The 25409-nt window shown below is 42.8% G+C and overlaps 1 protein-coding gene across 2 annotated transcripts; it reads left to right on the top strand.

Annotated features, from left to right (window-relative positions):
• Positions 1-1492: 1492 nt before the first annotated feature.
• Positions 1493-16747, top strand: IL12B (interleukin 12B). Of its 2 annotated transcripts, XM_042249406.1 has the most exons (8): positions 1493-1556; positions 5552-5639; positions 8829-9104; positions 9695-9812; positions 11825-12042; positions 13446-13603; positions 14977-15102; positions 15669-16747. In XM_042249406.1, exons 2-7 carry the CDS (start codon positions 5552-5554, stop codon positions 15100-15102), a joined length of 984 nt encoding a protein of 327 aa, XP_042105340.1. In that variant the 5' UTR covers positions 1493-1556; the 3' UTR covers positions 15669-16747.
• Positions 16748-25409: the final 8662 nt, after the last annotated feature.

Here is a 25409-nt window from a genome sequence, read left to right as displayed (position 1 = left end):
CACACACACACACACACAAACTATCATATCACCAACATACAACACAACCTACTTTGTTCATATAACCATATATCTCAAACATACGACGTTTTGCTTTGTTGTTTAACCTGAGAACTCCATTCACCTTCAAGCCTGGAGGGCAGAGGACCCCGGAGATGCCCCTCTGAGCTGGAGGTACCGTCTCCGCCCAAGTCAGAGCACAAGGCTGGATAACCAGTGGGACTGCCTGCTAAGCGCCCCCGCCCTCCCGCGGCCGGGACAGCGGCGGGAGGGAGGAAGTGCGGCTGGGAAGCTCCACCGCTCTCGCCTGGGTTCCCCGTTTTCCCTGACTGAGACTGCGAGGAAACTTAGTGCGGAAATCTGCACCCACCTTAAACCCGGCCAGCCCCAGGAACTTCCCTCGCGGCCGGGCCCTGAGGCTTGGATGGAGAAGTCACTATAGCGTGCGCGGACCCGGGGCGCCGTGCGCGTTTCGCAGCAGCGCCCTCTGTCGGCGGTGTACGTATTTGAGCACGGCCTGCACTCGGTCGCTGTAGTACTTGGTGTAGGTGTTTTTAATATTTCTGTTCGTGTGCAGATGGAAGTCGGGGTGTCTAAAACCGATGTATACCGTTGCACCTCTCTTAGTTAAACTCTGCTGGAAATCTCCAGATAGTTCTGCTACCTCTGTGCATTTGTGTAGAGCTCCTAGGGTCATAGATTTGTGTGAAAATGAGTGTGAAGTCTGGGTGCCCAAAGGAGTGTACCTTGAGTGTGGCATTGGCTGTATACATGCCTATGGATATTTCACTTTCTGCTCACATCCGTCTATCAGTAAGTACCTATGAGCGTAGACAGTATTCCTACATAGTTTGAGTGTTATTAGTAATATACATGTTTATCATCTTCCCAGGGCTGTGTCTTTATGAATGTGCACAGTGTGTTGGAGGGTGGGGAGGGACACAATGGGTAGTAAGAATATGTTTCTGAAATCCACACGTTAAAGGCGTAATATGGGGAAGGGCGGTCAGGACATACTAAACCTTTGCCCTCATCTCATCCTCTTTGACTTCAGGAGGACTGTAGATTTTGCTTTCCAACCTGAAGCGACTTAGCAGCAGCAGCATACAATTGCTGGATCCTGACCTGAACTCATCCTCCTGCTCGACGTCTCCTTGTTCTTCCTTCTTCTCTTGTCTGCGGAGTCCAGGGAGGTTGCCTCTTACTGTCTCTAATCTCTTCGGCCATGATGTCAACTCAAAGTGAGCATCCCATCTCCTTCCTTTTTCTCCACCCGAAAGTTATTTCCTCTTAGTTCACTACCTGGGATTTTGATGCCTGTGTTCCCTCTGCGTTATTGATACACATAGAGAAAAAAAGGAACTACTTGAAATTCCCCAGAAGGTTGTGAGAGTTGTTTTCAGTGTTGCAATTTGGAACAAGTCAGTTTCTAGTTTAAGTTTCCATCAGAAAGCTTGTTAGGAGTAGGGTATATAAGCTCCAATAGTAGCAACAGCAGCATCAGAAGAAACAACTGTTTCAGACCCAGCGAACTCTGCAGCCGGAGCAGAAGCAAGGTAAGCATTTCCCTGCCCCTGCCGCCCCTTCCACGGGCCCACAGGCTGTCCAAGGGTATAAAAAAAAATTCATTTAAAAAATCAACTAAAAAAAATCAACTAATAATAATTATTTAGTAAGGTTTATGAAGGAATGCCTATTTTTTAGAAAGGTTTGTCTTGTTTTAAAGTAGTATGTGTATAAAAATGTTTTCTTCAATATTAACATTCATCAGTTAAAGGACTGTATAGAATTAAAGTGAGTGGTGCTTCCCTTGTTATTGTAAACTTACTAAAAAGCCTTTCATTCAATAAGTAATAATAAATTCAGTAAATAATTGAATTCATGCTTATACCTCATAACTGTATATTGTTAGCATAGTTAGTCCTATATTTGTGGTGGGCTTGTGACAATCAACTAGATTAATAGTTGGGTTATCTAGAGCTTTTGGATTAACCTATCACTTAAACAATGGAAAGCAACTCCAATGTTTAAAATTACTTTGTGAAGTTTTTAAATCTGTAAGAAGAGGGAAAAATGATCATGTTTACTATACTGGCATCTGATAGTTGCCCAGGTTAATCATGCACAATAATTTTCAGGTTAAAAAAATAATCATTAGCTTAAAATATCATTTTTAAACAGAGATTACTAAACCTGAGCTGATGGCCCACTTTGTTTTCAAATGAGGAATTTCAAGGTATTAGAAAGAATTTGGTCAGCCTCTTAGAGTTCATTTTATTGGGGTCTGAAATGTTATGGTTTCTGTCCATTCATTCATTCTTCTAATAATGAAATCCCTCTAAGATAGATTCTCTCTGCTAGACTCTGGGGACAAAGTATAGAATAAGACAGATGTGGGGAAGACAAACATGAAAGAAGTAGCAATCTGATTGCAGTTGTCTTAAGTAAGTGCTGTCAAAGGAGGAATGGAGCTGAGAGGAAACAGCCGGGAGTCCTGCCTTCATCAGGACACCGGGCTGAATACTTTATGTGAATTATTTCATTAGCATTTTATCACAACAGGGTGACCATTTTACAGATTAGGAGTGTGAGGCTCAAAGAGAGTAAGTGACTTGACCAGAGTCATACACCTAACAAGGGGCAGAGCTGGGATGCCAACACAGAGCTGCCTATCTCTAGAACTAGGACCATATGCATTTCCTACACATGCCTTCTGTGACTATGTCTTTTTATCTTTAAATGATAATTCTCTTTTCTGATTAAAAAGTAATGAACAAAATAAAACTTGAAAGAGAGACGCTCAGCCAAATGTCACTGGCATGCCCATGTTAACACCAGAGTTAGGGAGCCTTAACACACTACAGTATCTGGGGATCTTACGTCCCTCATATAAAGGTTTCACGAGTTTAGAAAACCTGTGAAATTGCATTTTCAAACATTTAATCCTTAAAACTCTCAAATTGAGCATGCTGAGAAAATGTGGTCTGTGGGATACAGCCCAACAACCCTTTGAGATGGGTATTACCTCCATTTTACAGCTGAGGAAAATGAGGCTTAGAGAGTAATTTGGCCCATATCATATGACTAGTGAGCGGTAGAACCAGCAGTCAAGCCCATGGTATCAAGTGATAGAGAGAACAGCAGGGTAATTGCAGGCAGCCTCTTTGTGGTTTCCCCTGGGTTTGATTAAGAGAGTAGCCCAGCACCATCTCCACCTTCTGCCACTGTCTTGTGGTTTAAAACGTAGATGATACAAAAATGGGAGTTGCTTCTTAGAACCATCACCAAGGCTCTCTTGACCGTGAAGTATGGTTCACCTGATATTCTCAGATGCATCTGAGGCCCAGAGAGGAAGTGCTGGGCACCTAGCTAAAGGGAAAACCCCAGTGTTAAGAGAGCATAAAGTACTCACCAGAAGGTACCAGGAATCTCTGTTTTTTCATTCCCAGAGTGCTGACATCTGGGTTTTATAAGCCTGTATAATTGCAGTGCCTCTATGGGCATTTCCCTATAGCCAGGCATGACTTTTATTTCATTTTTATTTTATTGTATTATTGGAGTATAGTTGCTTTACACTGCTGTGTCAGTTTCTGCTGTACAGCAAAGTGAATCAGCCATATGTATACATATATCCCCTCTTTTTTGGATTTCCTTCCCATTTAGGTCACTACAGAGCACAAGCAGAGTTCCCTGTGCTATACAGTAGGTTCTCATTAGTTACCTGTTTTATACACAGTAGTATACATATACAGGCAGGACTTTTTAATTTATCCATCATGGACAAGAGAGAAATTAAACTCTTTATTTCTTCCTCTGGGTACAAGCTAATATGTTTGGTTGGCTTCTATAATATGTCATCTCATTGCATTCTCTCAACAATGCTTTGAAATGGGTCTTATACCCATTTTATAGATGAGGAAACTGAGGCTCAGAGAGTAATTTGGCCAATATAAAACAACTAGTGAGTGCTCAAACCAGAATTCAAGCCCATGCTGCTGTACTCCATGCCTGCAAATGTAATAACTGGTCCTCTGTGGCAACTAGCACTTCACTACAAGTCACAGCTTGAACTAAACTGATAGATGTGCCCCTGAAAGTTCCATGCTTCAGCGACAAGAATGCTGACGGTGCTCGGGAAGGGCTGACTTCTAGTCCTGACTCTGCCACTCATAACCTTTATAATATAAGGAAATAAAGTAGGTGGCAAAGTGCCCCCAGGATTAGCATCATTCTGACAGCCATGATTTGTCAATATTTCATCACCCTGACCAAGGGGTGCTTATTTTTAAGGTATTTTGCCAAAAACTTTTTGAGTCTGGTCTTCATATAGCCCACTGGTTTTTGAAACTATATTCCTACAGGAACATTGGAGAGCCAAGATGGATAGAGGTGTGTCCAATTGAAAATAAATAACAATCTCCATCTAATTTTCAGTCTGAAAATTTTCATAAACCCTGAATACTAATCTTGACTGAGTTTCACTGTAACATGGCGAATTCACTATAACATGGCTAATTTAGCACAAAAGTATGCATTTAATTACTCTGTGGTGAATATTCAGTATTTTATGGTCTTCTCCCAAGGAACATCTTGATTTTCAGGGGCTCTGGACCCTGGACATGTGTTAAATCAATGGACCTTGAAGAGTAGTCCTCAGACCAGCAATATCAGCCTACCCTGGAAGCTTATAGGAATGCAAGATTCCCACACCCAGACTGCTGAATTAGTTATTTTAGGGTCAAGGTAGGGGGTGGGGTCACCAGTCTGTGCTTTAGCAAGGATTCTAGGTTATTCTGACATACACTGAAGTTTGAGAACCACTGGTTACCTTACATGGGAGGAAATTATCTTTGTGTTTGGAACAATTACAGCCTAAACAGGAGAGAAAGGAAACTTCTTTAACAAGGGCTGAACTCATTGCCAGAACTTGAAAGGTCACTTCAAATCTGACTCCCCCGCCCCACAACGTAGATCCTATAGTCCTGGGTGTCCCTGCACATTCTGCCTTGTGCTACAGTAATACGGATATGTAGCTTATTTCCCCAACTGGAGGATAGGCTTTTAACAAAGTGACTTAAGAAATACTTGTTGAATGAAACTATTTGCTCCTGGAAGTCAGGATCCAGGTAAAAATCCTTTTCAGTTTCAGCTGTTCTAGCTCAGTACCCTCTACATAGGGAGCAAATAATGACTGAATGTCAATCCAGACAAGTCACGCTCCTTCTCTGAGCCTTAGGTTTCTCACCTTAAAAATAAGAGGATTGTATCAGATGGCTGGCCTTAGGTCTCCTTCAGCTCCAGCTCATCTGTGGTTCTCTGTTTGGAGATGTTCTTACCCGGAGACTGGCAGAGGGCTCCTGGAATTCACTGCAAATTAACCTGACAGCAGAGAAGGAAGTGGAAGATAAAGATTAAAGACAAATGGAATACACAGAATGTGAATATGCTTTCCAAATGTGACTGTGTAACTACTGACATTTTGTCTTCTCCTACCCCTGCTCTTCTTTTTTCTTTTCTTCCTTCTCCTCCTCTGTTTCTGCCCCTCATGCAGATGCACCCTCAGCAGTTGGTCGTTTCCTGGTTTTCCCTGGTTTTGCTGGCATCTCCCATCGTGGCCATATGGGAACTGGAGAAAAATGGTAACCAGCCTTCCCTGATTCTCTCTGAAGGTCCCAGGGCCTAAGCCAGGACTGTCAGTTAGTCCTGTTGAGAAATTAGACTGAAATGGGCAGGCACTGGGGCTTCACTCTGGGATAACAGCGGCCCTCTGTCCTTGTTCCACCCTTGAGGATATCTGTATTGTGTGGCTTGAGGGTATCTATATTGTTTGGCTCTCACATTAAATGTCAGAGAAGGAGCTTTTGGTGGACTATGGTAGGAAAAGAGATACAGACTTTACCAGTATTACTAAAAATCAGCTGTATCATATGATTAAAATTCCAAAGTGAGGGATTTGAAAAGTATAAGAACTATGTCTTCCACTCCACCATGCAATATCAGCCCCTCAGTTGGCACTGAGATCACTTACCTCTAACCAAGCACTTTGGGGAAAGCATGGGATTTTAGACCCACATTGACTTCTGTTCAGGGCTGATTCTGCCGCTTATTAGTTATGTGACCTTGAGCTGGGTCACCTCTGAGCCTGAGTTCCCTCAAGTAAACTGAAAATTATGAAGTTATATCTACTACAAAGATTATTAAATATACTAGTGAATACAGAAGACAACTCAACAGATGACGAAGTGACAGTGAATGTTAGCTAGTATTATTGTTTTGGTTGTTTAAAATAATGTGTCTGGTGATTGAAGGCCATCTATTTATTATCCCAGTGATCAATAAAAATTATTAGTAGAATAATAGGTACTTATTATTAGAATAAGGGATTCCCTCTATCCTTCTAGTATCTCACATACAACAAATATGTATTAACAGATTGTTAGCTGTTTCTGAAAAGCCCTCAGATATTTCTCTTTGATGTCAATGTAATAACATAGACAATTACTGTCTTTAATTGTATAATAATAATGTTTATTGAAAACAGCATCTCATTTAATTCTCACAATAACCACAAGAGATAGGAACTGTTTATACTCCATTTTACAGATGTTAAAAGTAGAGGATGTAGAGATTAAGTAACTTACCAAATTTCACCCCGTAAGGGTGGAACAGAAACTTAACCCCAATTCTGTCTCACTTCAATGCTTATGCGCTGAAGTATTTGAAGAAGGTTTTACCCGAAGGACATGAAGCAATTGTTTCCTCTGTCCTCAGACAGCTGAGCAAGAGGAAATAGGCTTGCATTTAAAATGAAGACATTGCAGCTGATCGTGAGAAACCATCTTTCAGTAGTGAGGAGAACACACTACAATGGATCCCTGAAAGAAATCTGGGGCTCTTCCTCTGTTCTTAAGAATTTATGGAAGACAAGGATCCAACCATCCCTACTCTGCCTCAGGAGAGTCTGAGAGTTTTAGACCTTCCCCTGAATAAAGAGAAAGGTCTGAGCCAGATGACTGTTCCAAACCCTTCCAGCTCTGGGATTTTGAGCGAGCTCAGGAGGTATGGCCCTTGCAAAGCCTGCCCTTAGTTACTTCTGATTTGGTAAACCACAGAAATTCCAGAAAGTCAAAGTGAGAAACAATGAGAGGGCATGCGACTCTGGCAATGAGACGAGATGCCCCCGGGCGCTAGGTTCTAGACACATCTCCTCATGCAGCTGTTTCCCCTGCCCTTGGACAGGTATCTTTGTCTTCTGAGTCTTAATTGTGACAGGAAAATAGCCCTGCTCTTTGGTCACCAGTGTGACAGAGAAAGTCAAAGGTGCCATGTAGTTTTATATCGGCACAGGTGACCATTTTCAGAGCTGGGCCCCAGGTACTTTTACATCAGGTCTGTGTTACCCATTCAGTAATTATAAATCCCTTTGATGTCAAGTGGGAACTTTATATTCCACAATGATTCACATTGGGATGCCAATCACAAGAGCCAGCAGTGACAGAGCATTTAAGGGCACTGGGTCAAGCTCTTAGATGAATTAACTCTTGTAATCCACACCTCCACCTTCTGGAACAAATTCTAATATGTTGCTTATTTTAAAGATGATGACACTCGAAGCTTAGAGTAATTGAATGCTTTGCCCAAGGCCACAGGCCAGTGTAAAAGATAGAGCTGAGTCCTAACCCAGACGTGTGTTGACTCCAATATCCAGGCTTTTAATTACCATATCTCTCTAGAGTGGGTTTCAGAATCATCTGCAGAGATTACAAATAGGTCACTGGACCCAGCTCAAAGTTCTTGATTCAGTAACTGAGAATTTGTAGTCCTAACAGAGTCCAACGTGCTGCTGCTGCTAATAGTTGGATGATCATGCATTGAGAACCACTGCGTTAAACAATTCTATTTAATTAATAATTGATGCATGAATGAATGAAGTTTTGATATGAAATACTCTTCAAAATGCAATATTAGGCCATTCCACAAGTGCCAGTTTAGATGCTGATATTAAAGCTTCAGGGCAAAGGCCTAAGATAGAACTCTTGTGGTTCTAACTTGACGTAACCGTGCTTAACCTCTTGGCCTCAGTACCCTTCTCTATAAGATGGGAAGACTGAGATCTACCAAACTGCCTTGTAAGAGTGTAACGTAGCTTTTAAAAACACAGAGGGAATGAAAATCTCCATTGGTGAGTTTCATGCAGTAGGAAATAAATCCTTCAATCCCTGTGGAAAATTGGAAAGCAGTTTCTGGCACAGTTGTCTAACCTTTGGTCTGTGAATAACAATAACAACTAATTCTGAGTGACAGATTCTGTGCTAAGTGTTTTACATGCTTTTTTCATTTAATCCTCACAGCCAAACTTACAAGGCAGATACTATTATTATTGTTATTTTACAGACAAGGAAACTGAGGCGCGTGGTGATTAAGTATCTTTCTCAAAATTCCCCAGCCAGCTAGTGGGGACAGGATCTCAGTCCTCATCAGTCTTTTTCAGCACTTATTCTCTTTGTATGTGAATTGTGCTGCAAGTTTCCTGTGTCCACCAAGACTTTGAGAAAGTATTGTGCTGATTGCAATTTTTGGTATATCAAGGTCTTCCTCATCTGCCAGCTAATCAGAAGTTAACTATTAATGGCAGCCTGACAATCGGTCAGTGGCAGCTATTACACTCAGCTTCTCTCTTCCACAATTTTGAACCCAAGTGAAGCCTGATAACCTGAGGTCATCTTCAGCAAGCATTTGCTGTTATTAGCAAGGTTGTGCTTCAGCCATTCAGATGCCCAGGTGATACAAAAAACACAGTCCAGTTCTCCAATCCCTGTGCTCTCCAGTTTATGTTGTAGAATTGGATTGGTATCCTAATGCTCCTGGAGAAACAGTGGTCCTCACGTGTGACACTCCTGAGGAAGACGGCATCACCTGGACCTCAGACCAGAGCAGTGAGGTCCTGGGCTCTGGCAAAACCTTGACCATCCAAGTCAAAGAGTTTGGAGATGCTGGGCAGTACACCTGTCACAAAGGAGGCGAGGTTCTGAGTCGTTCACTCCTCCTGCTGCACAAAAAGGAAGATGGAATTTGGTCCACTGATATTTTAAAGGATCAGAAAGGTAATCCCATCCCCTTGGGTGGTGTCAGTTTTCTCTTTGGCTCCATAAGAGATAAAGAAAAAAAATTAGAATTTAAAAGGCAAGACATGCTTAATGTGGTTAATGAAGTCATACCAAGTCCCTTACTGAAACCACCCCGAACCTATATTTTCCTTTGCTTTGTTTTTCCTTTGCTGGACACTTTGGATTATCAACCATCAAAATCTCCTGTTGAGAGAGTCTCAGAGGGAATCTAGATGCTTTTCCTCAGGTTCTTTTCAAATAGCAGTAATATGATTGGGTGACTAATGGAAGTTGATTAACATGCAGTGTGCGTAACTCAACTCTGGGCTGATAGCCTTGAAAGAAATTAATACCTCCCTCTGATATGTTAGGTGTGTAGTATAATCTATAGAATCAACATGCTCTTGGGACCTTCCTAGTCCTCGCTGAACTGCCTGCCTGGGGAACAGGAGCATTTTCCAAGGACATAAATGGAAAATCTTCACTCTTATACCATACGGTGGTCTGTAATTTATGGCAATAAAAATCAGCAATTTTAAAAGAAAGAAAGTCCCTAAATATTGAATTTTTGTTCTTTACAAATCCAGAACCCAAAGCTAAGAGTTTTTTAAAATGTGAGGCAAAGGATTATTCTGGACACTTCACCTGCTCGTGGCTGACAGCAATCAGTACTAATCTGAAATTCAGTGTCAAAAGCAGCAGAGGGTAAGTGAAACCACTGGGGTTTCTCAGCACTTCTCTTGAACTTTCTCATTAAGAAAATAAGGGCAACCTAGCAATAGCCTATCGGTTAATGAGAAGGGAGAAAATAAAATCAACCCTATGTTTTTAATCCTCCCCTCTACATATACACACCCTTGCCTCAATTAGGGAAAGAACATGAAGGTTTACGCTAATTGCCTGAATAAATGTAAGCATTAGAACAGGATATTATTGGGGCTTGGAGTAGCCTCTGCTATGTATGAACCCACGCAACCAAATTGCCTGGCAATGCTTCATTAAGGCTCATAGCACCACAGGGAGAGAATAAAAGGAGAAATCAAAGCTATGAAGGACTTGCCAAAATTGCACCTTGAGTCAAAAATAGAAACAAGAGCCCTAGGGCATGGATCTTGTAAGCCCTGAGACCAACTCCAAAAGCTCTGTGAAGCTTCTAGAAATTTTCTCAGGGCCACTTCAACTCCTTTTTATTCTGCTGACACTACTAATCTGAAGTTCACTGTTCAGTGCACTTGGACTTACCCCAGGAAAACAATTCCCTTGGTACGGAACCCACGTTAGCCCTCTATGTGACTTCCTTCCCTCTCATCTAAGTTCCCAAACTTGATAGGCTAGCGGAACAAACCCTAAGTGATCACCCTGGCCTGGCCACTATTTAACTGAGTAAACCATTGGAGTCTTACTATTCACTCTTTAAAATGAAAATGCTTATTAAAGAAATGCTTATACAAGTTCACAGAGACATAGATGCCAGGGTTCATCGTGGTGTTCTTGGTAATCTGCAGGGCAAAGGTTAAACAGTGAGGTACATTATACCCCCTCTTATTGTGCAGTCTTCAAAATGAATAACCCAATCCATGCAGTGTGTCATGGAGTACTCCATATGTTCAGAAGGGGGAAAGATGGTTGCAGAATTATATATATACATACATATGTATGTAAATATGGGTGTCCCTGGTGGCTCAGTGGTAGTCTGCCTCCCAAACAGGAGATGCGGCTTTGATCCCTGGGTCAGGAAGATTCCCTGGAGAAGGAAATGGCAACCCACTCCAGTATTCTGGCCTGGAAAATTCCATGGACAGAGGAGCCTGGCAGGCTACAGTCCATGGGGTCACAAGAGTCGAGCACAACTTGGCAACTAAACAACAACATATATAATATAATAATATGTTAGAATTTTAAAACTTATAAAATACATATTTCATATGTATATATAATTTGATCCTTTTTCATAAAAATAAAACCGATGTATGTATATATAGACAAATACATGTATATGCATATATGTGTGTGCATGCTAAGTCACTTCAGTCATATCCAACTCTTTGCAACCCCATAAACTGTAGCCCACCAGGCTCCCTTGTCCATGTCATTCTCTAGGCAAGAATACTGGAGTGGGTTGCCATGCCCTTCTCCAGGGGATCTTCCCAACCCAGGGATTGAACCTGCATCTCTTACATCTCCTGCATTGGCAGACAGGTTCTTTACCACTAGCACCACCTAGAAAGTCCTTATGTATACATACATGTGGATAAATGATTGCTTTGAATATTCATAGAATAATGTCTGAAGGGATACAACAAGCCAGGAAAAGTATTTGTATTTATATCTAGGGGATGAGATTATGGTTAAAAGGGGGACTAGAGTTAAAAGAGGCATACACATTTCATTTATACACCATCTTTATCGTCTTAATAATAGGTATGTATTGATTTTTGTTCAGGAAAATGAATTAAAATGTTTGATAAGGAGATTTAACCAGGAGCTTTGGATTCAAAAATTTTCAGATTCATTTAGGCCAGAGGCATATAAGTGCAGAGTTGTTTCTAATCACTTGTACTACTTTTCAAAGCAACACTTGGTCTCGTGGGGAGAGCAGTTGCTATCCCCTTGAGAGAAATCGAACCAATTGGAGAAATTGCATCCTTGGACAGATGTCAGGCTACAACGGCTAGCGACTCACCTACAGTCATGTGATAACTTGTCTTTGATTTCAGCTCCTCTGACACCCGAGGGGTGACGTGCGGAGCAGCGTCCCTCTCAGCAGAGAAGGTCAGCATGGACCACAGGGAGTATAACAAGTACACAGTGGAGTGTCAGGAGGGCAGTGCCTGCCCGGCCGCCGAGGAGAGCCTGCCCATTGAGGTCGTGATGGAAGCTGTGCACAAGCTCAAGTATGAAAACTACACCAGCAGCTTCTTCATCAGGGACATCAGTGAGTCTGCTTGATTGTATGTTGCTTAATCAGGATGATGCCGTTCATCACATGTTCACAGTGCCCCATGCGGTGGGGTAGGGGCTTATACTTGCATTATCTCTTACTCTTCACCTCCACCCCAAAATAATTACAATGTAGATACAATTACTGCTTTTAAGGAAGAGGAAATTGAGTCCTGGCTAGGTTGAACAACTTGCCCCAGATCTCACAGCTAGCAATTCAGACCTAGACTGCCTCAGAAAAAGCAGGCTCCTGGTTATGCTTCTGTTCTGCTACCCAAGCACCTTCCGTGATGAATCCAATAGCAGTCCCTCAAGCATCATATTCACATGCAGTACCAGAGCTTCCCCTCCTAATTGCAATTATTCCCAACTAGTCTTTCTTAGCATTTGAAAGAGACTTCTTTATAAATTGGCAGGCGGAGATTTTGCCATTTGTCATATCCTTCACCGTTTATCCAGTGAACATGCATCGTGACGTAAAATGTGATAGAATCACGGAACCTACTCTAGCATTCGTGGAGGGACTGCCTTTGGTGGGAAGGGGAGGGTGGGGTCTTGTTCATGTGAGGTGGCCAGGGAAGTTCTCTGTGACGAGGTGGCATTATCTGAGTCCTAAGGGAAACAAGATGTCATTGTGTTAAGAAAGAGGAAAGAGTATTTGTGGAACATCTAGGAGCCTTTTGTCTTTGTGTGGAGAGGTGCTGGGTCCAGATGTTTCAAGCCCATTCTATGGACTCCCTCTCCCCGCTACACCCTTCTAGAAGAAGGCATATTATTTGAGGACAGAGTCTTTCCGACACTCAGGGATGTGCTTTCTGTGCACGGTCCAGTGGCTGGCACATAACAAGGGCTTTTTATTGAATGAATGTGTGACTGAGCATAGAGACAAGTTGGCTTAACTGCCACAGGATAAGTCAGTGTCAGCTTCCATGAAAAGGTGAAAGAGAGAGCACTAGGTGGGAATCTCTCATCTAGTCCCCAGCAAGAGGGCCTGCCCTCTCTGAGTTTGGTGCAGAGAAGAATGACTGTAGAGAGGGTGGTCCTTCCCTGCCAGCCCAGATGTAAGTCTTGTTATCTCTGAGATCTTTTCTCTGAGCACCACACAGAGGTGGTTCCACCCCCCAAGGCCTGTATAACTGCACAGTGATGAGAAGGATTCTGAGTCTCTCTTAGGTTCAGCCAAAGCAGCAGTTGGTGAGGACTGCCTCCCTCAGGCATCAGCATGAGCGTCACCTGCAGGGGTGACTCATGTCTGTCAACCAGGAGATCAGAGAAGTTCAGCAACTATTACATGGACCTAGGCTCAGAGCTGGTCAACAGCGAAAGTGGGGTCAGAAGCCAAAACTACCTTACCCCAAAGCCCCATTAGGAAAATAACCGTTTCTCTCTCTTCTACAGTCAAACCAGACCCACCCAAGAACCTGCAACTGAGACCACTAAAGAATTCTCGGCAGGTGGAAGTCAGCTGGGAGTACCCTGACACGTGGAGCACCCCACATTCCTACTTCTCCCTGACGTTTTGTGTTCAGGTCCAGGGAAAGAACAAGAGAGAAAAGGTAAGATGTGGTTCAGGTGCCGTCTGTTCTGTAGTCAGGTTTACGTAGGCCCACATCGAGGAGAAGATTAATAATGCTAGTAACAGCTAATGTTTAGTTGGTACTTTCTATGTGCCTGAAACTCTGCTGAGGGTTTTCCTTGCATATCTCACTTAATTCTCACAGTAACCCCAGAAAGGCAGGCAGTATTATGTGTACCACTTCACTAGTGAAGACTTTGAAGCTCAGAGAGGTGGAGTGACATGCCCAAGGTCACCCAGTTAGGAAGTGGCAGAACCGGGACACAAACTCAGTCTCCAGGACACAAAGACCACGCACTTAAGACCCTACTGCCACCAGTATGGTTGATCATTAATGTTTGCTCTCAGAATTGGCCTCGATATAGAAAATCTAGGCTCCAGGAGCCTAAAATAATTGTTTCTAATGAATGAATATAATGGGTGATAGAACATTCATGCTGTGTTTCACTTAAAGTGTTAGATAATTCCTAGCTTGTGAAATTATCTTATTGCACAGAATGTTGTCTCAGACATTGGCTTTCAAACTTCCTTGCCTGAGCATCATAATCTCAAGTTCCTAGAGGCCCTTTTATAGATCCAAAGACTCCTTGGACCCCAGTTTTAGAAATCACTAGATAAAGAAAGGCCTTATTCAGTAGAGTGTTTAAATGTGGTAGAAATTTGATGATTCAGGAACTCCCTGAGAATTTTTTTCTGGAAAGGAAGGGCTATTCAGGAGTATATTTTACCTAGATCTTATTTAAAATCTTGCTATGTGCTTCTCAATATATTATTAATATATAGTATTAATAGGTAATAGCATTTACAGAGCATTTTCTACATGATTAAATACTTTGCTACTTTAACTTTTATAAAATTCTATAATGGAGTGATTATTATGATTATCTCTCTTTTATAAATAAGGAACTGAGATACAGAGAGACTAAGACATTTTCCTGTGGCTACATAACTAATAAACAGCAATGCCTGGGTTTGAACAAAGATATTTCTGAAAAAGGATAAGACTATAGGATTTCAGAATATCCAGGGAACAGCTAGAGGAAATCTTTCTCAGCCTGCCACTGGCCTAGTACTAGAGGGAGTGCACATGGGGCATTCAAGCAACGCAGCTGTGCTGGAAAAATGAAGCCTAGACCAATTTCTTCCTCCAGGCTTTGGGCTTACAAGGTAGAAAAATCGTGTCTATGCTGAGAGCTTCTGTCAGTAGGTGGCGCAAGTTCTACACACGCCCTGTGAATTCCGAGAGTAGTGCCCTGAGACTAAGGTGTGGATGTTTTGGGAGACTTGTACTTGCCAAAATATGCCCAGCCCACCTTGTGATTGCATTGTCAAAAAGTTCCCTCTCCTTTGCAGAAACTCTTCACAGACCAAACCTCAGCCAAAGTCACATGCCACAAGGATGCCAACATCCGCGTGCAAGCCCGGGACCGCTACTACAGCTCATTCTGGAGTGAATGGGCATCTGTGTCCTGCAGTTAGGTGAGCAAGCCAGCAAAGCCCAGCCCAGACTTGTGCACTCAGTGTGCCCACGGTCAGGACAGCGGTGGGGATGGTGTGGGGCAGGAAGGGGGGACGGTGCCCAACACACCAGAGATAGAAACGTACATTTGTTCATTAATGGGTGTTCGTTGGATGCCCATGGTATTCCAAGCACAGTGCTGGGCACAGGGACACTACAGTAAAGAAAGCAGGCACAGGTCCCACCCTTCCAGAAGGGAAGACAAAGGGAGAGAAGAAGCAGAAAGTCAGAGAACAGGTGGCCTGCAAGCTGTTTCCAGGAATTACAATCTTATCTGGCAACCCTTGGGGCCACTCAAGGGCTTTAAGCAAGGAAATGACATGATCAGATAGATGGTCTTTTAAGAAAACTCACAAGAGAACCTCTGGCAAGTACCATACCAGCAAAATCTTAGGCCACATAAGGAAGGGGAGGACCCTTCTGACATGGAATTCCCAAAACCCAACTGCTCAAATAATGTGTTGTGTGAAGTAAGGGTTTGCTACTGAATTTTGAATCCAGATAGATGCTCGGCATTCTTTTCCAGGTTCTAACCTCAGGATGAAACCTCAGAGGAAAAGTGGAAGACATTATGCTAAATTTTTAAAAGACATGACGGAACAGACCTCCCCAAAGATATTTTCTACCAGTTTGCTTTTTTTTTTAAGATTATAAAGATGTCTTTGCGGTATTTTTATATTTAAAGCTAAATGCCCACTGAAACAATCAGCCAATTTATTTATAGTGTTTCCAGCTAGCAGGTCACAGCTGACTTTTATGTTATTTAAATATTTAAGTAATTTATGTATTTATTAATTTATTACTGTTATTTAACATTTGTGTGCCAAGATATGTTTCATACACTCATGACCTGATACAGGGAATGGGCCTTATTATGCAAAATGTGAATTTATGTGGTATTTATACTGACAACTTTTCAATTGAGGCTGCAAGTGCTTAAGTTTTATGACAATCGGTAAGAACACAATGTTCTGATGCCAGCACCATAATATATTTGTGATGGATGGGAACACAAGAGATAGTTAAACAGAGACATGAACACACAAACTGAGAAGGTCCTAGACAGCAGATATTAGTTGTCGTGTCCATGAAGACTTCCTTGAAGTGGTGGGGATAACTCAGGGCTTTCTGCACCTCTAAGCAAGTTTAGTCTTTGGATACCTGAACTTAGAATTTTAAAAGATGATTGAAATTGAAATTCAGCTTCAGCCTTTCTGGCAGCCCCCACTGCCTTCTATCTGTAAGACATAGGAGAGTGATACGGAGAAATCGTTAGTGTCTGAAAATACAGAGAACTTACAATTCAAGAGAGAAGACAAGTGTAGTTATGGCTAAGGACATAAAATTGTCAGAATTTCCAGTTGTTCCTTAATAGCCACACAAAGAAGCAGACAGATGCAAAGAAAACAGCCAAGAATCTCTTACTTGTCAGCATGAGGGAATATGACAAGCGGATATAACCAGAAAGTGCCAAGCCATTAAAATGATACTTTTAAGTAATGAATGTGCTTTCTGTAAAATGACTCCATTTGTTTTCTGTTTACTCATTTATTTTTATATTCTGATGGTGAACTAATAAAAATATAATTCTTCTTTGCAATAATATTTTGGACTTTCTCAGTTGACTGGGTATGCCATTCCCACGTTGATCAGGGCTGCATTATTTTTCCCCTGTTGTTGAAGAATCACCCCACCTTGGAGCAATTTTGTTTCTGGTTTTGCAGAATGGACCCTTTCCCCTTATAGGAAAGTCGGTGTCTTGCTGAGCTCAGGAAGTGTCCCTGGGGCCTGACCACAGGGGACTCTGTGAGAGCACTCAACTGCATCATGCCCCTTCAGGGATGGGATATTCTTGCTTCACCTTCTAACCTGGAATCAATCCTACTGGTTTCCAAAGCATCATGAAAAAAATTTCCCAACTGGTAGAGCCATGGGCAGCCCATCCCATAAGTCCAGCTCCAATGTTTATTGAGGATTTACAGTGTGTCTGGCCAACTGCTTGGGCCCTGGGGTTGAGCAGTTCCAAAAATCCTTGTGTTGCTGCCCCCAAACAGTGCCCACTCCTGGCAAAGCTTATAAGACTAAGATGAAAAGTTAATTTCAACACCACTAAGTGCTAATATGTTCACTGTATATGGCGCCCTGGGGTGAGAATGAAGATGGATTGGTATAATATGGAGTCACCCAAGAAGGCTTGATAGAGAAGGGGATGTGCCTACTCTGGGCTCAAAGAATGGCCAGGGCCTGCCAGTTCCTCTTTGGTTCCTCCCATGGAAAAAACAAGTGGTGGAGTGGTGTAGTTAAAGATAATGGTGTCCTTTCTCTATCTTCAAAAGCCACATGTACACATCTGGCTCCCTTGCAATGGCAAGGTAATTATAATAGGGATGTTTATTTACATTCCTTATTCTAAATGTCCCCTGAACACCTAACTTCACTACTCTCCTGGTCTGGACAGATGTTGTGAAGTTTCTGTCATCTTAATTCAACATTTGAAACATATCATCTTGTGTGATAAGCCCACTCTTGATAGCGCATGATTGGTTAATAATAACTATATGTATCCTCCTGAGTACATTTCATCTAGAGATATCAAAACACTTACTGGGCACTTAATGAACAACACTAACCAAGAAAAATATAATTACACCTCATCAGCACAGAGACATGGGGACCTTTCCCAAAACTTCCAGCCAGCCTGGGGCACCACTCAGGTGTCCTGGCTCCACCAATGCCCAGGGCTTTCCTAACGCAACTTCTTAGCAGTTGATTAATTTTAGTTACATATACGCTATGGAGAGTTTTCCTCTTTGAAAGATACTCTCCAGGACAGTCCTTTTTATTGGGAAAATAGCCACTACAAATTCATCAAATGTCCCAGCAAAAAGCTCAGGATGGGGAACCCAGAGCCTGGGTCCTGGGCCTGGCCAGTCCTGCTGTGTGACCATGTGACCTTTGGCAGAGCACCAGACATAATCAGTTCTCACTCCCAGAGGCCTTCTTCCCTCATGCACCTCCTCAGCTCAAAGGTTGGGAAGCTAAGTAATCACTTTTCCAGTTGCCCTTGCTTCTGAGCAAGGCCGTGAGACCCAGTTCTGGCCCATGAAGTAGAAGAAAAGTCTTCTGAGGGTTTACCTGATTTAAGAAACCAGAGCCATGGCTAGTATCTCCCTTCCCCTCCTTCCTCCTCTCTTGAGCAGATGAAATTTAAGACGTTTCAGAGGATACCTTGAACCCAGGATAGAAACCATCATGCTAAGACAGTAAAGAGAAAAAGACTCTGAGACCCTAGTGACATCATCAAGGAGCTGAACCAACCCAGACTTACTGTTGTGTTAGAAAAGCAGACCCGTATGTGTGGTTTTTAATTCTGGTAAAATACATACAACATAAAATTTACCATTTTAACCATATTTAGGTGCAGAGTTCAATAACATTAACTACAGTCACACTGTCTTGCAACCATCACTGCCATTCAGCTCCAGAACTTACTCTTCTTCTGAGGCTCTGTACCCATTAAACAGCTCTGTTTTTAAAACAGAAAATGAATAAACTGAAAATTAAATAAAGACATCTTCCTACATATTCATATCCCCATCTACAGGAGGCTGTTGGCCAAGTCAGATAAAGGAGCCAGGTGAGCACAGGAAGCAACTGGCATCAGAAAATCTGGTTCTACTCCTTACAGTTGGCACAACCCTGGGAAGGCCCTGGAGGACTTGATCCTAATGATGCCAGGTAGGATCCTGGTAATACCCTACCTAGCCTGGTAGGGTTGCCATAGTCAGGAAGCCTGCTTCAAGGGCAGTCTGAGTGTCAGCAGGATTCACTTGGTGGGGTGCAAGAGGAGGAGATGAGGGGTTACCTCTTGAGGGTTAAAAGCACTATGAAATGAGATCATCAGTTTATCATGATCAGTACAGTACCCGGTCTACCATAAGCACACAGAAAATGGAAGTTATTTCCACTGACTAGCTCTGTGATCTTGAGCAAGTTACTTAAGCACCTCAAGCCTCAGTAAAATGAGATAATAATGGTTCCTATCTCACAAGGAAGTTGTGAGGATTAAATGGAATAACACTCAGAAAATGCTTAGAAAAATACCTGATCCATAGAAGTACTCAATAAAAGCTTGTTGTTAATATTCTTACCATATTACTTATCACCTGAAAGAAGCATAATTTATCACCCATGCTTTTGGGAGGTGGTGAGATGGAGGAGTCATTGTTAGGAGGCCCTGAAGTCTCTAAGAACTAGGTTGGGATGGAGGCAGTATTAGTCAGTGGAGAAGAAAGAGGCAGTTCATCCCCTTGAGACTGAAAACAGTCTTCAGTGTAGAATCCCTTTCTCATTAATAAAGTTGCAAAAACATCCCCATGGGGGATACCAAGATGCAATGAAAGCAGTTGCTGCCCTCAGGGACTGTAGTCTAGTGAAAGAGAATTGGGCCAAATACAGCGACAATATTAAAATACAGGCTAGCTAGCATAAGAGCATGTGTACCCTAAAAATTTCTTTTTATAAAGGGTTACAGCTTCTAGAAAGAGCCTGTCATTCCTTTTCACCTTCCTGGATGCAATAATTTGGCATAAACCTATCAACTCACTTTACCTATAAATCAGACTGTAATCATTTCTTTCCATTTCATTTCAGTACAGCCCATCTTCCAGGACAGAACCTGTGAGCAAAATATATTTGGACAAGACTTTCTCCAGAGGGTCATATTATACCAAGGAAATGAATTCCCTCTCTCAAGCTCATAAAATGCAAAAATAAAATCAGCTTTTGGGTTGAAGGCGGAAGAGACCAAGCGTGAATACTGAAAAGCCTCCTTATGCGGGAAGCAGAATTGATTCACATTTTCCTTCACGCAGGCCTGGGTGCCAGGGCAGCAGTTGTGCCCAGCCTCTCACCAGGCGGATGCCCGTGTGTGATGGGCTGCAAGGCTCAGCAGCTGCTCACTAGTCTCCCATTTCCCTTTTTCTTTTTATATAACTTCTTTTTTATTGGAGTTTAGTTGCTTTACAACATGGGGTTCGTTTCTGCTGTACAGCCAAGTAAACCAGCTATACATATACATATATACATATACCCCCTCCTTGTCACCGCAGAGCATTGAGTAGAGTTCCCTGTGCTATACAGCAGGTTCTCATTAGTTACCTATTTCATCCATAGTAGTGTATACATGTCATTCCCAAGCTCCCAATTCATCCCACCCTTTCTGACCCTCCTTGGTGTCCGTACATTTGTTCTCTATGTCTGTGTCTCTATTTCTGCTTTGCCGACAGGTTCACCTGTATCATTTTTATAGATTCCACATATATGTGTTAGTATACAGTATTTGTTTTTCTCTTACTTTGCTCTGTCTCTAGGTCCATCCACTTCTCTGCAAGGGGCACAATTTCATTCTTTTTCAGGGATGAGTAATATTCCACTGTATATATGCACCACATCTTCTCCATCCATTCCTCTCTTGATGGACAATTAGGCTGCTTCCATGCCCTGACTATTGTTAAGTAGTGCTGCAATGAACACTGGGGTGCAGGTATCTTGAATTATGGTTTTCTCTGGGTATATGCCTAGCCTGAGACTCCTATCTCCTTTCATAAGGAGCACAAACTGACTCTCCCCTGCCCTCTATCCCAGTCTACCTGGCATCTTCCCTGACTGCTTGCTAACTTGAGCAAGGGGGGCTCTAGGGAAGTGAGCATTCTTCCTGCGGTCCTGGAATTTGAGGGAGTAGGAAAGTTGGGGGACAAATCTTAGACGAACTACAGTGTCCAGCCAGCTTTATTCTCCTCACACCTACCAGCCGACATTCATACAGGAGGGAGGGAGTTAAAGTGGTGGCAGGGAGTGTGTGGGAGGATTGCCAATGGGGTGTGCCCATCTGACTCAGGGCTCAAATCCCCACACCTTGCTTACCAGTGATGCGCTTCTAGGCATTTCCTTAATCTCTTTTGGCCTCAGTGTCCTCACCTCTAAAACAAGTATGCTGGCAGGGCCATCACCTCCCAGGGTAACTATGAGGGTTACCCAAGACCAGGTTCAGAGCACCCAGCACTCAGCAAGTACACAACAAATGTTAGGTACACTTGCTGTTTTCCTAAAGTCAGGCCAAAAGGAAGCAACACTAATGCCACCTCATCTTCCCTCCCTATGGCAGTGAGGGTGGGTTCGGGACATGTACACAAGCCTTTCCATTCTAATTTGTAAATGTATGTCCTCCTGCCCATGAGCCCTCTCCTGGGTACATTGCCAGCTCACAGCAGTGACACCACCCCAAAATTACAGCACCCAAAGCAATGCTCCATTTCTGTAAACCATTGCATGGGTTTCCATTCAACCTTGTGGAAATAGTGGTGGCTTGCCCCTTTCTCTGAAATCCCTCTTTTCTGTGTTTTTAGGGTCCTTGGAGGCTAATCAGACCAATGGTCCCCTAGCTTGTTAGAGCCAGGATCTCTGTGGTCAAATGGAAATCTTAAATGAATTTCCAACATATACAGGGACTGGGGAGGATGGGTACCAGAGGGGTCTTAATTGTGTCTGTAGTATTCTAATTTCTTACAAGAAGGGTATATTAGTAGATTTCCTACAAAATTAAAAATTAATTTTTTATAAAGTCCTACATGTAAAGTAGACAAAAGAAGAACTTCTGGCTGAAGCTTCCCAGCTACTCAGTCTCACCTCCCTGCTCACCACTGAGAGCCCGGGGTGTCACCTCAACACCCCTAAACTCTGCAGGGCACCGTGTGGGAACCTCTAGTTTTATAGGTGAGACTTGAAGGGCAGAGAAGGTCGCTGCCTGCCCAAGCACTGATTAATGTCAGGGCTCACACTTGAACTTGGGTTTCTTGACTCCCATTTTGGCAGTTCTTGTTATATTAGGTTATAATTTCCAGAAGACTGCTATTAGAATGGCCAACCTATTGCTAAAGAGGGGAGGCACATTAAAACCTAGGAGCTCCCACAAGCACTTTAGGACTAATGAGTTTCTCGAAATAGTCACCATGCTCCTTGGAATATGGTGTCTAGGACCTAAAGAAGATCGTCTACTCCACTCTCTGGGAGAGCAGAAAACAAACAACAGGGCATGTACCCTATCAGACAAGAAAAGTCAGAATTTTGGGCTGTCCTAGCACTGCTACCAGTCCTGAAGTACCTTACTGCTAATACAATAAAGTGCCCTCTCCTCTGGGCTGGCTTACCAAGTAGAGAATAGGCTAGATTTCAGCCCCAACATGCTCCTTCCACCAGGGACTCGTGTGCAGTATGCAACCTGCCCAACCATACATAGCAATTCTGGTCACAGTAAGAGGAATAGGTGCTTGGTGTAGAGGAAACTGAAGGAGAGGGAGAGCTTTCACTCATTCACTTATGTAGCCAATAGTTGCTAAATGTTTACTGTGTCCAGTACATAGGTGCAGGAGAAAGTACATTAGTAAGGTGGACAGGTCAATTGCCCTCCAAGATCTTACAGCCTTGAGAGAGATGATGAGGCCACGGACAACAGTGATGTGCTAAGTGTTAGAACAGGAAAGAAAAAGGGTTCTCTGGCATTACAAATTAGGATTCCTCAGGCTGCAAGTAAGAGAGACTCTACTAAAAAGTGGCTTGGGCAATAAGGAACAATAAGGGCAACTTAATAAGAGCCGTGGAGGTAGGTTGTAGTGGGATGCAATTCCGAGATTTTATGACGTCATCAAGAACGAGGACTCTTGGGAACCCTCCTCCATTGGTTCCTGTGTGCTAGCTTGCGTCCTCACATGTGTCCCTCACGATAGCTGCTGCAGCCCCCAGCATCACGTCCTCACTCTGCCATGCCCAAAGATCAGAAAGGCAGTTCTTCTCTAAATTTTTTTTTTTTTTTAAATCAGAGAAGACAGTCTTTCCCAGAGTCCTCCAGCAGAAGCACCCATACCCTACCTACTTGAGAGGCTGGGGAAGCAAAAATATGGCATTTTCACCCTCCAAAGTGGGAGACAGTCTCTGACAGCAGGAAAATACTGAGGATGGGAAATGATTATTGGCGAAGCAACCCCAGTGCCTGCCACTGGAGCACAAGGGAGGGACGTAGACCCTAGATTTGAAGGTGGGCACCTGTGATAGGCAAAACAACCCACCGCCACCCCCCACAAAATATGTCCACACTCTATTCCTCAGAACCTGTGATTGTGATGAGATTGTCCCAAATTCTCCAGGTGGAACAAGTGTAATCACATGAGCCCTTAAGAGTCAACGAGTTGGAGAAACGTCTATTTAGATCTCCCACTCTCCCACCCCCACCCCCTGTTTTTTTGTATTGTTTGTTGTTTTGATATTGAGTTGTATGAGCTGTTTGTATATTTTACAGATTAATTCCTGGTCAGTTGCTTCATTTGCAAATGTTTTCTCTCATTCTGAGGGCTGGCTTTTCATCTTGTTTATGGTTTCCTTGGCTGTGCAGAAGCTTTTAAGTTTTATTAGGTCCCAATTGTTTATTTTTGTGTTTATTTTCATTACTCTAGCAGATGTGTCCAGATGAAACTATTTGCAGGGTAGGAATGGAGACACAGACGTAGAAAACAGATATACGGACAGAGGCTGGGAAGGGGAGGGTAGGACAAACTGGAAGATTGGGATTGACATATATACACTACCATGTGTGAAATAGGTAGCTAGTGGGCACCTGCTTTATAACACAAGGAGCTCAGCTCAGTGCTCTGTGATAACCTAGAGGGGGTTGAGGTGGCAGAAGGTCCAAGATGGCAGGGATATATGTATACATATAACTGATTCACTTCCGTTGTATAGCAGAAACTAACGCAACACTGTAAAGCAATTATACTCCAACTTTAAAAAAAAAAAAAAACAGTCAAAAGACGGCAGTAGAGGGAGAAGTCGACGACTTTTGAAGCATGAGAAGGGTTTGACCTGCCATCACTGGCTTAAATATAGAAGGGCCACATTTCCAGGAAATGGGGATTTCACTTCCACAACCACAAGGAACTAAATTCTGCCAAAATCCTGAATGAGTTTGGGAGCATATTGCTCCTCAGAATTTCCACAAAGGAATGCAGCCCTGACTTGTGAGACACTAAGCAGAGAACCCAGCCAAGCCCATCTGAACCTGTGACTTCCAAAATCCGTAAGATAATAAATGGGTATTACTGCAAGCAGCTAAATACAGGCATTTTGTTGCAGAAGCAATAGAAACTAAAGCAAGATCCCAAATGAGAATGCACACATACTGTGACTTTATGAATTAAGAATTGCCAGGTGAAAGGGCTAACATGAGCACAAGTCTAGAAGAGGGAAAGACATGTTTGGAAACTGGCAGAAAACTCATTTCAACTGAAGCCTAGGAGCTTCAGTTGCACAGAACCATGAAAGCATAGGGGCTAAGAGGAGAAGGGAAGGAGAAAGATGAAAAATAAAGATAAGCAGATATTTAGGAACTAAACCAGGTAGGTCCTCAAATATCAAGTGTGGGCTGCATCATGATGACAACAGAAAGTCACTGAAGGGTTTTAAGCAGACAAGTGATGAGATCCAATTTCTGTATTTACCAGTGCATTGAAGTTGCTACATGGAGAACAGATTGGGAGATGGCATGAGAGAAGGCAAGTGAACCAGGTAAAGGTCACAGTTGTCATCTGGGTGAAAGAGTATGACAATTTGGACTGGGAAATGAGAAGAGAGGACTACTTTGAAAGAAATGATGGAGAGAATTGACAGGGCTTATTGCTTGGAGTGGTGAGAGGCAGAGAAAGAAAGGATAAAAGGATGAAGCCATTCATTCACCCACTCATTAGGTCGTTATTTGCACTTTTCACAGTGAATGGTCCAAGACTGAGCTAGCTAGACACAGAATGTTGGCTCAGCATAAACGAACAGTCCTTCTTTACATGGAACTGAGAGGTTTCTGATTTGGTCAACTGGGTCATTGTTGATACCATTCACTAAGAAGGGAGGAGAAGGATTGAATTGGGAAGGAACTGAGAAGAGGGAATAAAAATGATGAGTTCCACTTTATATCTGAGAACATATATAAGGGACACGTAATTGGAGCATCCAATAAGCTTTGGATATATGGGTCCAGGGACTTCCCAGTTGGCTCAGTGGTAAAGAATCTGCCTGCCAGTAAAGGAGACATGGATTCGATCCCTGGTCTGAGAAGACTTGCTGGAGAGGAAAATGGCAACCCACTCCAGTATTCTTGCCTGGAGAATCACATGGACAAAGGAGGCTGGTGGGCTATAATCTACAGCGTCACAAAGTGTCAGAC

The sequence above is a fragment of the Ovis aries genome, chromosome 5 (assembly GCF_016772045.2).
Source record: "Ovis aries strain OAR_USU_Benz2616 breed Rambouillet chromosome 5, ARS-UI_Ramb_v3.0, whole genome shotgun sequence".
Classification (NCBI taxonomy): Eukaryota; Metazoa; Chordata; class Mammalia; order Artiodactyla; family Bovidae; genus Ovis; species Ovis aries.
The sequence above is the reverse complement of the archived record's forward strand: the minus strand, read 5'-3'. Positions and strand labels throughout refer to the sequence as shown.